Genomic DNA, 13,781 nt, shown 5'->3' with positions numbered 1-13,781 from the left:
TTCGCTACACTTATGGTCTAAAGCAAAATATAGCTTAAAGCTAATATTAGCTACACTTATTGTCTAAAGCAAAACTGTAGCTTAAAGCTAATATTAGCTACACTTATTGTCTAAAGCAAAACTGTAGCTTAAAGCTAATATAGCTGCATTTATGGTCCAAGTCATGCAAAATATGTAGACATTCTTTTTGTAAAATAAAATATTACACCGGCGGTTTGCCTCCTATTGCAGGAAGTTTCTTTGTGAACGTATGAATGTATTTATGTTTCCTCCATGAAACTTTTAAATCAACGGTTCTTTAAAATTAACCGGAAAAACAACCCAAATGATGCATTCACTTTACCTCTGAAGTGTAAAGTTGGAGCTTAATATAGTGGTAAACACTGAAGACACGTCAAAAACAATCAGTTAAATTTTCTGTTTAAAACAAACTTTCTGAGATCTTGTTTAAAACGCAGCTCGTTGAGAACAAGATAAAACCACAGATAACTGAAGAAAAACATTCACACCAGCGAAACGTTCACGTTTCTGTAGCACAATGTGGATGTAAACAGTCTAATGATTTCCTACTGAGGCTGTCACACACTGCTTTCTTTAAAGAGCAAAGTGACGTCAGAGAGAATAATAAATATGATGCCAAGCCCACAACTCTGTATCAGTATTTTAAGATCTTTAGACCTCTTGAGTTCTGACGAAAGTTGGAAAACAAAAATTGATCAAAGTATGCCCAAGTTGTTTTTTTTTATGTCAGTGTAGGGAATAAAGTTCAACCATGAGTTCATATTTGTAGTAAAGAAAACATGTTTTATTATTCATGCATGCAATATGACACAAGTTGTGATGTAATATGTGTGCTTGGGTTAAAACAACTTATTAAAACTACAAAGTGCGTCCTGTGTGTTTTCCAGAGCTTGTACAGGTAAAAATCAGTGGCTTTCCTTGGTTTCGTTGGCTGAAAACCAACTTATTAATAATAATAATAATAATAATAATAATAATAATAATAATAATAATAGTAAAATTAAGACATATCGGAAATAGTGAAGTCTATAATATTTATAATTTAACACATGCAGTGCAAATGAATGTGCAAAAACCATGTGCAGATGTGCAATAACTCATTAATTTGCAGTATGCTGTGTTGTATGACTGTTCTTTTTTATATTGTAAATAGTTTTTTTTACCCTTTATTTATTTTTTGATCTCTTATCCTTTTCATATTTGACCTTTCTTATATATTTGTCACCGTAAAGGAACTCTTAATTTTTTTTTGTACTTGTCACAAAGACGATCAGGATATTCTGATACTGAAAAATGATAAATACGAAGCCACAACACACAGTAGTATTTGGAGCACAAAAAAACATTCATTACCTGACAGCCTTTAGGGACTGGAGGCTTAGAGATTATAATAGAAGAATAAGGAGAAACTTTAATAATCCCCTAAGATATAAAGATTTCTTACTCAGCTGAAACTGGGTTGTTTCAGCTTTGTCAAAGCTGAAAGAATCAGAACATTGACTAGGGCTCAATTATAACTGGATCCTGCTGGAACAAGATCCGGGAACTCTTATTTTGACAGGGTGTGTTTCGGTAACTGTTTGCTTGGATCCGGTAACGCTCAGGCTTACTAATAATAAAGTTTTGAACAAATTTGACTGCCTTGAACAAATCAAACTTAGATATCCGATCTGAGAATAATTACATAAACACTCATTTTAAACACAACAGCCACTTACGAGCGTCCTAATATCCACATCAGAGCTGCCCCTTCAAGTAAGCATTTCCACTTCTACCCTTAAAAAAAACTCCGCCCCTAAAAGTTCAGTCATGGGCAATTTAATTAAAAACACAAAAATATAATTAAACAGCACAACTAAATTGCCAATCAGTTTCACAGTTTAACTGGGTTATTAATAAAATTATGATTATTTATTAAAAATATGAGAGAAATGTTTGACGGGTAATCACGTTACAAGCATCATGTATCAAAATAACAGCACCAATTTGTCAAAATAACAGCAATCAAAATGTCGAAAAGACAGTCCAATCTACTTTAATAATAATAATAAAAAAAGTCTTCTCGTACAACTAAATAACTGAGAATTGAAGCACATGAAGGCAGTGGAGATGGCATCGATGGGGTAGTGTTAGGATGCTTGAGAGAAGTGGAGCGTGCTCTATTCACACAAGGATGGAGGGAAACTTATCTAGGTAAATGTAGATGTTTATCCACCCGTTAAAATAAACTAGAACGCAGGAAATGGCATCTACTTTATTCAAAGTCTTCTGGGGGAGGACCCCACCCCCCCTCCACCTTGCTATTTGTTTTGCATTGTTTGGTTTACAAATTAAGCACTGGCTAAAACCTAAAAGTAGCAAACATATAGCTAAATACTAAAGATTAGAAAGTATGCCCTAAAGGTAAGAAAAGGCTACCTAAAAGCCAAAAATATCAAAAAGATAGCTAAAAACAAAAAGTAAAAAATGGGATAGCTAAAAGCTAAAAGTGACAAACAGATGAATAAAGACTAAAAAGTATCAAACACTAGCTAAAAGCAACAAAACATTAGTTAAATGCTGAACGTAATAACAGTAACTGAAAGGAGCAAAGAAACTAGCTAAAATTTAAAGTAGCAAAACAGCTAAAAGCTAGCTTTTTTTTTGTTTTGGTTTTGTTTTGTTTTTTTGAATGTCCAGAGAACCAGACTTAACTTTTTTAGAGAGCTAAAAGCTAGGTTGCAAAGCTTGAGCTTAATACAACAAAACATCAGCTTAAAGCTAAAAGTAGCAAAATGATAAATACAAACTAAATGTACTAAACACTAGCTAAAATCAGCAAAATAGTACCTCAATGCTCAAAGTAACAAAAGGGTAGTTAATAGCTGCAAGTAGCAGAACAGTAAAAAACAAACTGAAAGTAGCATTAAAAAACAAAAACAACCTAAAGCAGAACAATGTTCTTGGAGAAAATGAAGAAAATATGTTTTTATGGGGGAAAATTGTTTTAACATAAAGTAAAATATTTAAAAAAGTTACAAAAAACAAAAGCAATAGCGTGCATTTCCTGAATGAGCTGAAATTCTTGAAAGGCTAAAATGGCACTAAATATGCAGAAGTGGTGAGAGGATGAACTTGTACAAATAATGGTAATAATAAAAGCAACAAGAAAACACAATGCCGACTCAGCGTTCACACAGGAATGTTCATCTTCTAGCTCTAAATGTATTTTAGGACCACGGTTTTGTTTGTCATGTGCAGAATAAACAACTGAAATAAAATAAAAAGTTTTTCACCTCAAAACTATCAATTTCCCCAGAAAATATGGAAGGAACACAGCCTGGAGGTTTCAGAGTGTAATATGAATAATTAAAACGAGTAATTAATGGTTATTGTAATTAACATGCAGTACTTTAAAAAACAAACAATTTACAAACTTCTGAACCTTGAAAAATCCTGTTGAACAGAAACAAACCTTTAGCGGAAACTTCAGAACAACTTTAATACGTCTCTTCTGTTCATCATCGTGTGGTTATCCTCATTTCATCCCTTACCTTTCCTTTCTCATCACCTTTAAATTACATTTTCTTAGACTGCACCCCAAACACCACTTTTAGATTTCCTTCACTCCTGCAAAACTTATTTTTTTCAGCACTTCTAATGAATGTTTATTTATTCGAGCTGGTCCATGAATCTTAGCTCCGTTGTAAAGAGTTGTTTTCGTTGACCACCAGCCCTCTACTATAGCGAATTAATTACAGCTGCCACACACAGCTCCGTCTGATTAATTTCATGTGTCTCACTGGTACGAGTCAATACAACTTTAAGGCTCAGGGCTTCCGAGTAATTGGAACAAACATGGCAGTAGTGATGTTTGGAGCTAAATCTTTGCCAAAGGCACAGCTGACTGCTGTCATATTATCCTCTTTGTCACACCTCTAAGTAAAGGAGCACAGCTCGAAATGCTGGCAAGCCTTGTAAGCCTAATTCGAATAATCCTTTACGAATACACCTCATTACTACCTGTCAGTGGAGGTTTTGTCAGTTAATTTATCTAAGACTTAAATAAATAACTTAATGATAAGGAATTGTCTTTTATATCAGTTATAAAAGTCGATGCATTCGTTCCCGTCACCATATTCTTGCTTTGCTGTTTGGAAGTGTCCTCAGGTTGAATTTTCTACATTAAAGTGGTTTTTTTTCGTTGTTTAGCCTGAGGTATTTTCTGTCCTTCTGAGTCTAATTAAACGGGCTCCCTTTGCGGCGGCGGGTTCTGCTATCCTTTCCGCCTTCTCCAACGAGCCAGAAGGACTTTTGTTTCCTCTGTGACAACTGGAAGGCTGGTGTTTCCTTCTAGCCCTGCTTTGTTTCTCGCTCAGCCAGGCGTGAACGGCGGGTACAGCCGTCCTCCGTCATCTCAAAAGCTGCTAAACGCCTATCTCTCTCCTCAACAGGCCGATGGAAAGTGCTCTCAGAAGAAATACGTTTGTTTTAATTCCTAAAATATGTGCTTTGAACAAATGAACCAGCTGTATAGATGGTTCATACTGAATTAATGGACGAAGGATTTAGTTAATTTTGATTACCTTCAATTTAAACTAAGAGTTGCATTAACAATGTAAATCACTTTACATTATAACTCATAATTAAGTTAGATTTGAACCCTTTTTAAAACCCAAATCAACACATCACTAAGAGCCATCTACTGTATTTTTTCACTGTATAAGTCGCACCTTTTTGCATAAATTAGCATGCTCTGCAGCTTATACAACGAAGCGACTTTATGTTTTTTCCCATATTTATAACTCAATTTTTGTCTGAGATCTGTTGATTTAATTCATTCTGACATGAAAAATATTGAACACTACCATTTTCAGCCACTAGAGGGCCCTCGCCTAATATGGCAAGCCAAGTGTCTCATTAATAGGTAAAAGTGGCTATTAATGAAACGCTTGGCTTGCCATACCAAGCCACCTTCGGAACTCCGAGAACAAACGTCCAATCAGCTGCATTTCTCCTGGGCGGTGCGGTGAAATGCAGCTGATTTGACTATTAAAGTGAATTTATGAAGGAAAAGTTCAACTGAGACGCACCTTTGATATAGTTTCGAGCAAACTAATAATTATTTTTAAGTGTTAATCTTGTTAACTTCTTGTTAAAGTCCTCCCGCGCATGCTCCCACGGCCGCCATTTGGCAGCCAATCGATTTTTGGCATAACACCGGCCCGCTTTTTCAGGTGGTTAGCGGTGACGCATAATAGATGCAACTTATATGACGAAGCGACGTGTACGGCGGCAAGTACGGTATAAAATAACTCCCAGAATTCACCGAAGTGCTTGCTCAATAATCCAGGTATAAAATCCAGCAGTTAGGTCATCTGGACGGTTTCTTTATTTTGCTGAGACGTTTCATCCTTCATCCAAAGGACTTCTTCAATCTGAGGAGACACAACAAACTGAGTCCCACAAACAGCATACTCCGTAGTGGGAAAAAAAAAAAAAAAATTGAAACACATAATTATTTAACATTAGTTGTAACTGGACCACTTTCAAACATAAATAACCCTCACCATGCTTAAAATAACCACATCCTAATTTAATCATTACTGTTCTGAAAAAAACTTTTTATTATCTCTTATAAAATCTAGAACTTACTTTGACAAAAGAATGATAAAAAACATTATAATATTAAAAACATTAAATCTATTTAATATATGCAATAAGGTTGGGCAGTATTTTATTTTTAAGACCTAGTATAAATCTATGTGAAATTATTTATCCTTATATTGTATTACCAACTGTCTAGATTTGTTTGCATTGCTTATGGTGTTGTCCTTTTAATCACTTTTTATGGTGACAGGAAATCATATAATGTAATGCATTCGTTTGTCTGTCTGTTAGCAAAATAGTTCATGAACCACTGAATTCAAAGATGGCTGCCACAGCTAATCAAACTTAGTAATTGCAAAAATAGCGTTAACTCTTTTTACGGATACTGAACAAGGATTTGGTGTGGTAGTAGCTTAGGGTCATCCTCAACGCTCAGCACTTCTAAGAAATAAATACACATCTGAATCACAAAAGTTCACAAGATCTCTTAAAGCAACATATGTTGGATGTTAAGCTTTAAAAATGTACTGTATCCGGCCGGAGCAGAGGGCTCAGCAGGTTTGCAAACTTCCCCGTAGTTGTGAAGACCTGATCTGAAGGTTTGCTTTAATGCACACAACAGGAAAGCAGGCGTTCGATTTCTCTCGGAGGAGACGGCCATCTTTGTTGATCACAGGCTCTCTGCAATAACCCGTCAGCTGTGCTTTGGTTCGTTCCTTCATGGAGGGACCCGTCAGCTCTGTTGCATTCATGTTTGCCTGTAAACGTTTGTTTCTTTTTCCACTTCAGCCTCTGCTGTGGTTGTTGCTGCGCTCTTGTGACGATAAAACATGCGTTGTCGTGACACCGTCTTGTTTTGGCAGAATGAACAGATCGACGTAGTTTGAAGCTCTTTGTTTTAGATTAAGCAAAGCTTGAATCAAAGGACCGTGCAGTCAGTTTAATCTACCCTGAAAGATGCAAAATCATATTTACACCCAAGTTCAAACAAAAGTGCCCAAGCACCAAAAGTTCCTCCATGTTTTGTTTTAGTCACTGCAGAGGCATTATTAATTCCTTCTTTTCTTCGGCTACATTTATTCTTCTACATCAAGCTTTGTGAAGTAGCTACAGAATAATAAAATCCTTGTCCAGTCTTTCAGATAAAACCAAAATATCACATAATTTGCCCCAGCTTGCTCATGTCTGAGCTGTAAGTGGATGTAGTTTTACAGCCCACTGTATCCACGATGCACAGAGAGGAGCCAGGCTCTTTTTTCATGTGCTGCAATTAGAGCTAATTTCTTTGACATACTAATCTCTCTCTGCAGCGACGTCAAAGGAGAAGCAGCCTCAGATTTCTCTATTCCAGACTGTAATGCTTTGCACTTACAGTATAGTGTGGCAGAGCAAGATAGGGATAAGACCCAAGGATAAAATGGTTGAAATTTTCAATCTGAGGCTGAACAGCAGAAAAAGAGCCAGCCGGTAGGAATGAGCTGCAAACCAAGCATCCCTTTGGGGAGAATAGTATGGATTATATGATCCTGTTTCTGGTCTACAGAGACCAAGGCAATCATTCAGCAGCTTTATATCCTCTTGTAGGTGGTGCTTGATGCCACTGTGTGCTTTTTACTCACCCTGAAGAATATATGATGACTGTGATCGCTGTTTTTCATTTCTGACACCTTTTAAGAAGGACATTCTTATTTTCTGGTGGTGCAACCCACTGCGAGCGTTTGTGTTGCAGAGCCTGCACCCTGCAGCACATTACAAGAGACTGTATGCATTTCAGGATATAGATCCAAGGGGCACAACAGAATGCAAGATGAGTTTGTGTGTGTGTGTGTGTGTGTGTGTGTGTGTGTGCGTGTACTCTATTTCTTATTCTTGTGCATATAACTTTATGCAATGGTAATGCATGCAGCTTAAGTATCAGTTTTTCATAATTTATTGTTTTTTTAACCTATAAAGGAAAAGTGAGTTGGATTACATTCATACATTCATACTCAAACCCAGAGATTTAAAAAAAAAACCATATTTATTCTTTAAAACACATTTTAGGTGACTGTAATAGTTTTTTTTCTTTTTTTTTTATATTGAATTGGATTTTAGGGTGCATGCATAGTTGTGCAACAACTCTGCCACTGCAATTATATTTGCATGTTATCCTTACATTTAATTTAATTTATTTTTCACCATTTTTGAAAGTTATATATTTCATTTTTTATTATTTTTATATTTAACACAACTTATTAAAATGGTTTATTTAAAAAAAATATATATTTGTTTCAATTTCAGTTTTTTTCTTTATATATATATATATACATAACAACCTTTTTATTTTAATGTAATTTTATTAATTCTATGTTATTTTCATATTTAATATATTCTTAAATAAAATATTGCTTATTTGATTGATTTTTTTAAATTTAGTTAATTTTACTTGCAACAGGATTGCAGCAACATTATTGCTAAGTCAGAGCCAATAATGACTTTGTTGATTCCAGTTCTTACACTTTCAATCTCAATCTCTGCAGTTGTTGTCGAGGGATTAAACAAAGCTGGAGGCGGGTGGATCACAGCTTCGGCACATCCACGGTTCAGGTGCAGCTTAGTCCCAACACATCAAGCTTTAGCCGCAGGCGCCGGCTGCATCAAGCAAACAAGACCTTGACTTTCACACTTGTGTTTTGGTCGGTCAGTAGGCCTCTATGCTCTCGCGAAGCCAAGTTATTTAAAAGAATAAAGGTGCAAGAGCAGAAAATCTGAGAACGTCTTGACATGCGCTGAAATACCCTTCAACATCCCTTTTTTATGACAGAGATTTCAATTAGAACAAATGCTATTGCATTTAATTTGAAGGAATGTTAGAACGCCAAAATGTTACTGGTTGGAAAACAGAAAAATAAATTAACCCATTGACGTGGCTTTTGAATGCTGAAATTATTTTCTTGCTGCGAGAAGTTGCATTCCACTGCTTTGAAATACATTTAAACTAATTTCTAAAGCAACAAATCTTTCAAGTCCAGGACGGCAAGAAGAAAAGTACAAAACAACAGAAAAGTTCTAAAACAAAACCTACTGAGCAACGCGTCGTCTCCCTTTATTCATCAGAGAAATGCTGTACATATGGGGTTTTTATGAGATTAAATTAAATGTTTATTTCAAAATTCGACCCGTTTTCCTGTAAAAACAGGCTGTGAAGAATACAGAATAATATAGTGAATAAAATATAACATGTCTTTACCTGTCTGTTTGTGTAAAATTCATTTTGCTGCCTGAGCAGACCTAAATACTTGGCTCATTGTTATTTATGCACTTGACATATTTCAAACCAACACATTATGCAGTATATAGGACTGCATGTATAATTAGTATTATAGTTTGCATAATTCTTTCTGTTATTTTATCCAGTTTATGCCACATTTTAGCTTACTTTCCTAAAAGGAGCAGCTGAGAAACAATTTTTATACATTTTGTGTCAGGAACTGTTTGTTTTTTTGGTACTTTGTTGGTTGTCTTTAGTGTTTTATGTTTAGGTTCATTATTCTTGTGTTTAGTTACATCACTTGCATTTTCATTTGATCTCCCCTTGAGTTTCCTGTGTGTTCCTCATTCAGTCAGTTTTTACTCTCTTGCTGCTTTAGCTCCGCCCACTCTCACCTGTTCCCTATCCTCATCAAGCTCAGGCGTCTTCACTTCCTGATCAGCCCAGGTTATATATTCTGTCTGCATCACACTCATTCCTCAGTCCAGCTTTGTTTGCTTTCATTCCTGGTCCTTTTCATGCCTCTATGCAAAATTCTCCTTGTTTTGTTTGATTAAATAAAGGTTTTTTTTGCTATTTTTTTGGAGCTTGTGCTCATTTTTGTTTCTCATTTTTGGGGCTCTAACCTTCTAAAACTATTTTGTTGCATAGAATGTAAAAGCTGGAGTTAATTTTACTCTTTACTTAGCATTTTATTTTGTCAACTTAGTGCAATAAAGAGGTGCATTAGAACAATTCTATCATGTAATTTCCTGTTTTTTTATTTATTTATGTATCTTATTTGCTAAATGCTTTGGTCGAAATTAAGACTGAAGTCATAAAAATCTCTTCTCTCAGTTTAAGATTCTGTTCTCTTAACTTCCCTGCGCATGTTTTTTAATACAAACAAACAATTGTTTTTAAGTGTTTATCTTGTAAATTTTGAAGAAATGCGCAGCGACTCGTCCCTCTGCGCGTTCGTACTTCCACGAATCAGGTTTTGAAATGCAGCTGATTTTACTGTCAAAGTGCATTTTTTAAGGAAAAGTTAGACTGAGACCCACCTTAAGTATAATTTCAAGCAAACTAATAATTGTTTTAAAGTGTTAATCTTGTTAAAGTCATGTTAAAGTCCTCTCGTGCACGTTCCCACCGCCGCCATTTGGCAGCCAATTGATTTTTGCCACAACACCGACCCAAGTTTCCAGGTTGTCAGCGGTGACGCATAATATTTGTGACGTATGCGGCGAAGCGACATATGTATGGATTTTTCCACTTTATTAGACATATTTGGACTGATGCGACTTATAGGGCGGAGCGACGTGTACAGCAGAAAATACGATAGTTTGTCGGACAAACTATCGTCCTGAAAGGCCTCTGTGCTTTTCTCCATCTGCAGCCAACAAGCCTGAACTGTACCCCTAAAATAAAAGCTGAGATATTTCAACAATGAGTGCCTTTACCTTGATCCTCTTGTCTGATTACATGATATGGTGGCAATTGAGATGTGAGTGAGTTGTGTTCAGTCACCTGCTGCCATGGTCACAGACATTACCGCTGACAGAATGAGAGGAAGCTAAAGACCGTGGAGTCCTTGAGCTGAGTTGAAGCCTATTACCGACCTATAACAACAATAAACAGTTGTGCAGGGTGAGACATCCTCACTTTGTCATTTAGTAGTTTTATTTCTGAGAAGCAGCTGCACAGTTTATCAGAACGTGTGCAGTTTGGTTTGTCTTGTAACCCTTGCAAAAGTGCTAGAGCTGTATTTTGAGACGAATGCTAATTAATAATTAAAAAAAATGACTTCAGCAGACTAAATCTTAAATGTAAGAGTGGGTACAAAACGAGCTGAGGCGGGAATGATGTGGGCAGAGTTGGAGAACAAGAGAATGTGTGACCTAGAGCACAGTTTGGCAATCCATGCACACAAAATTTAGACTCTGCTGCAATACGATAAGATGTGATTTTCAAAAACTGGTTGATTAAAACGCAGACACATGGCTCAGTGGTCAATTGGTAGAAAACACTCAAAGCTTTAGAGACTGTATCAGAAAATTCACATCTTTTCTTGCAAATTTGAGAGTTTTTTTTTTTTTTTTTCACACAGTAGTGTACCAACATGGCTGCTCGGTAAGATACAACCTTAAGTGCTAACGGATCACACAAGATCTTTGTTCACAACTTTAGCACAACTCAAGGTGACGTGCAACGAGTGCTTTGTAAAGGAATGCTAATTTTAATTTAAGAATCTCGAGTGTCTCGATACGGACACTGGTATTATATCAAGCCCAATACCAGCCTCAAAAACTTGTACTTGTATTCATAAAAACACCCTGAGACTTGGATTAATACCATTTTTATGCTTGGTGACATAATTTCCTCGTCCACTTTGCAGTCTACTCCATGCCACCAGGAATTGGCATGGCCAGGGACCCTCCCTCCCTCGGTCGTGGTGAAGAAAGAGTCGAGTCAAATGGCAAAGCTCTTAATTTACTGGTCTGTCTACGTTCCACCCTGCATCTGTGATCATGAGGTTTGGATCAAGACCAAAAGAACGAGATCTCAAATACAAGCAGCTGAAATAAGCTTCCTTCGTAAGGTGGCCAGGCTCAGCCTTAGATGAGGGCAGGAGCTCCCTCATCTGTGGGGAGTTGCACCTTTACACTGAAAGGAGTCAATCGAGGCGGTTCTGGCTTCTGATTAGAATGCCTTCTGGACACCTCCCATTGGAGGTTTTCTGGCTCCGTTCCACTGGTAAAAGGCCTTGGGGAGGACCAGAACTTGCTGGAGGGGTTGTGTATCTTCTCTGGCCTGGGAACGCCTCAGGATCCCCAAGAAGGATCTGGAAAATGTCTCTGGGGAGAAGGTGGTCTGGGTTTCTCTCCTAGACCTGATGCCTCCACAACCTGAGTATGGATAAGCAGTAGAAGATGGAGACTTGGCAACTGAGGACCAAAACAATAAAAAAAAAATCAATAGTTTATAGATATTTTAATAAACTTAGGTGATTTTAAGACAGCAGACTGTTTGCTGTGTTTTAAATAAAATAAACAAACAAAACAGAAGTATGTTTTAAAGTAATTGTGTAATGTTCAAGTATTAATCAATAAATACTCAGCATTGGTACTCAGTATCAACAAGTATCCAAACTGAACTACTTGGTTCTTGTACTCGGTGTGAAAACACAAAATTGAATCGGGCTACCCCTATTTATTTATCAACCCACCTACAGTATATACAGAAATACAGAGGGTTGAAATGTGTAATCGTAGTTATTCAATCCCAGTTACGTTTATAATCACTTGAAATGATCTTGTTTAGTATACTGTAGTCCCACGCTACTTCGCGGTTTATTTTTCGCGGTTTATTTTTCACGGACTCGCTCTATCGCGGTTTTTCAAAAATAAGATTGGACACCTGAGCTGCACGATCGGCATGGAGTTTTTATTTAAAATAAATTATTTGAAATTATTTAGCACCTCCTGCACCTTTGTGCAGCCCTTACTTCAAGATAAACTTCCTGCTGCAGCTGATCAGCTGCTCACAGTGCAGCATGGAGAAGTGGGCGTGGCCAAGAGCACTTGCAGGTGGCAAAGAGCAGAGGAGGCAGAGAGCTGAAATCATGACATGCTGTGCTCTTTTAGAGCTTTAGAGTTTAGAAACATTGTTTAGAATATTGCAAGAGTGTTGGAAGGGTTTAAAACACACACACACACACACATATATATATATATATATATATATATATATATATATATATATATATACTAAAATAAACTACTAACTACTTGTACTACTTTTACGCCGTTTTTCATTTATCACTTGTCTTCAGGGTACGGATCCCCCCCCGATAAACGAGGGACTACTGTATTTTAATATGACTCATGTTTTTATTAAAAAACATTTAACTGTTTTAATTTTTTTCATTTACAGCTACACTCTGCGTGTTGTTCGTAATGGGATCAGAGCTCAAAGTGCCAACCCTGAAGTCAAGGTGAAGGGAGAAGACCCTCTAATAAACCAAGTCATTGACAAACTCAAACACGTCAGTCAGGTGAGACCCTCTCAGTCTTTGTGTTCATTAGGGAGGATTTTTGTCTCCATAAAATCTATATTTCACCGTTTATTTTGTCCAACACATGGTTGCTTTCACCTCAGGCAATCTGCTAATCTGTTGTGATTTTTATTGTTAATTATCAGACCACAGGGAGTCTCTTATTAGTGTCTGATAAAGCTGCAGCTCTTCACTCTTTACCTTTTAATCCTCAGTCAAACAATTCTTTTATATCATAATTTTTATTTCCAGGGAGCCTCGGCTGATTGAAAAACACAAATGCCGAATCTTTTCTGAGCAATAAATGAAAAAAAGAAAATCCATCATTACACATTTAGAAACCCATTTGATCTGGTTTGCGTGCCTTCGTATTTACAAAATTCTTTTTCTGCTCTTTGTCAAAATCAATGTAGCTTTTCCGCTCGCCAATCTGCTTTTGTGCACATTTGTGCTGCCGTGGCTGCTCCCGGTGCTGTTTATCTGTTGGGGTGATGAGATTAAAGCCATTTACCGGAGCACTTTCCTTCCTCTTGCCTCAATAACAGCTGCTTTGGCTGTTGTGCTGCAGAAGAAGCTTCACATGTCTGTTGCTCTGGTTTCCCAAGTGGCGGGCTGAAGGCCAGGTCACCTCTCTTGACCTCACGTTGGCACCCCCCCTTCACTAATTCTCACCATCTGTGAGGTGTCAGAGCACATAAATCTATATCATAAGTGTTTGAGAGGCTCAGTCCTGCCTCGCTGACATTCACCGTGTTTACTGCCTTTTGCCTGTTTGGGTCTTAAACGTGATTCCTGAAGCGTCTTTGTGGGTCTGTGATTTCTTTCTTTTAAAATGTTGTTTACAGAAAAAGATTGTTTTTTATAATCTTGAATTCTCAGGATGGG

The 13,781-nt window shown here is 36.9% G+C and overlaps 1 protein-coding gene across 1 annotated transcript in view; it reads left to right on the top strand.

The window, feature by feature from the left end:
• The window catches only part of gpc5a (glypican 5a), a 98,810-nt gene extending 85,298 nt beyond the window's left edge, over nucleotides 1-13,512 (top strand). Inside the window, exons 7-8 of the mRNA XM_037692947.1 lie at nucleotides 12,776-12,896; nucleotides 13,465-13,512. Of these exons, the coding sequence (XP_037548875.1) occupies nucleotides 12,776-12,896; nucleotides 13,465-13,512 (169 nt within the window). The remainder of the gene's footprint in view (nucleotides 1-12,775; nucleotides 12,897-13,464) is intronic.
• The last annotated feature ends 269 nt before the right edge of the window (nucleotides 13,513-13,781 follow it).

The sequence above is a fragment of the Nematolebias whitei genome, chromosome 2 (genome assembly GCF_014905685.2).
Source record: "Nematolebias whitei isolate Nwh7 chromosome 2, NemWhi1, whole genome shotgun sequence".
NCBI lineage: Eukaryota > Metazoa > Chordata > Actinopteri > Cyprinodontiformes > Rivulidae > Nematolebias > Nematolebias whitei.
This window is presented reverse-complemented; position numbering and strand designations above follow the sequence as displayed.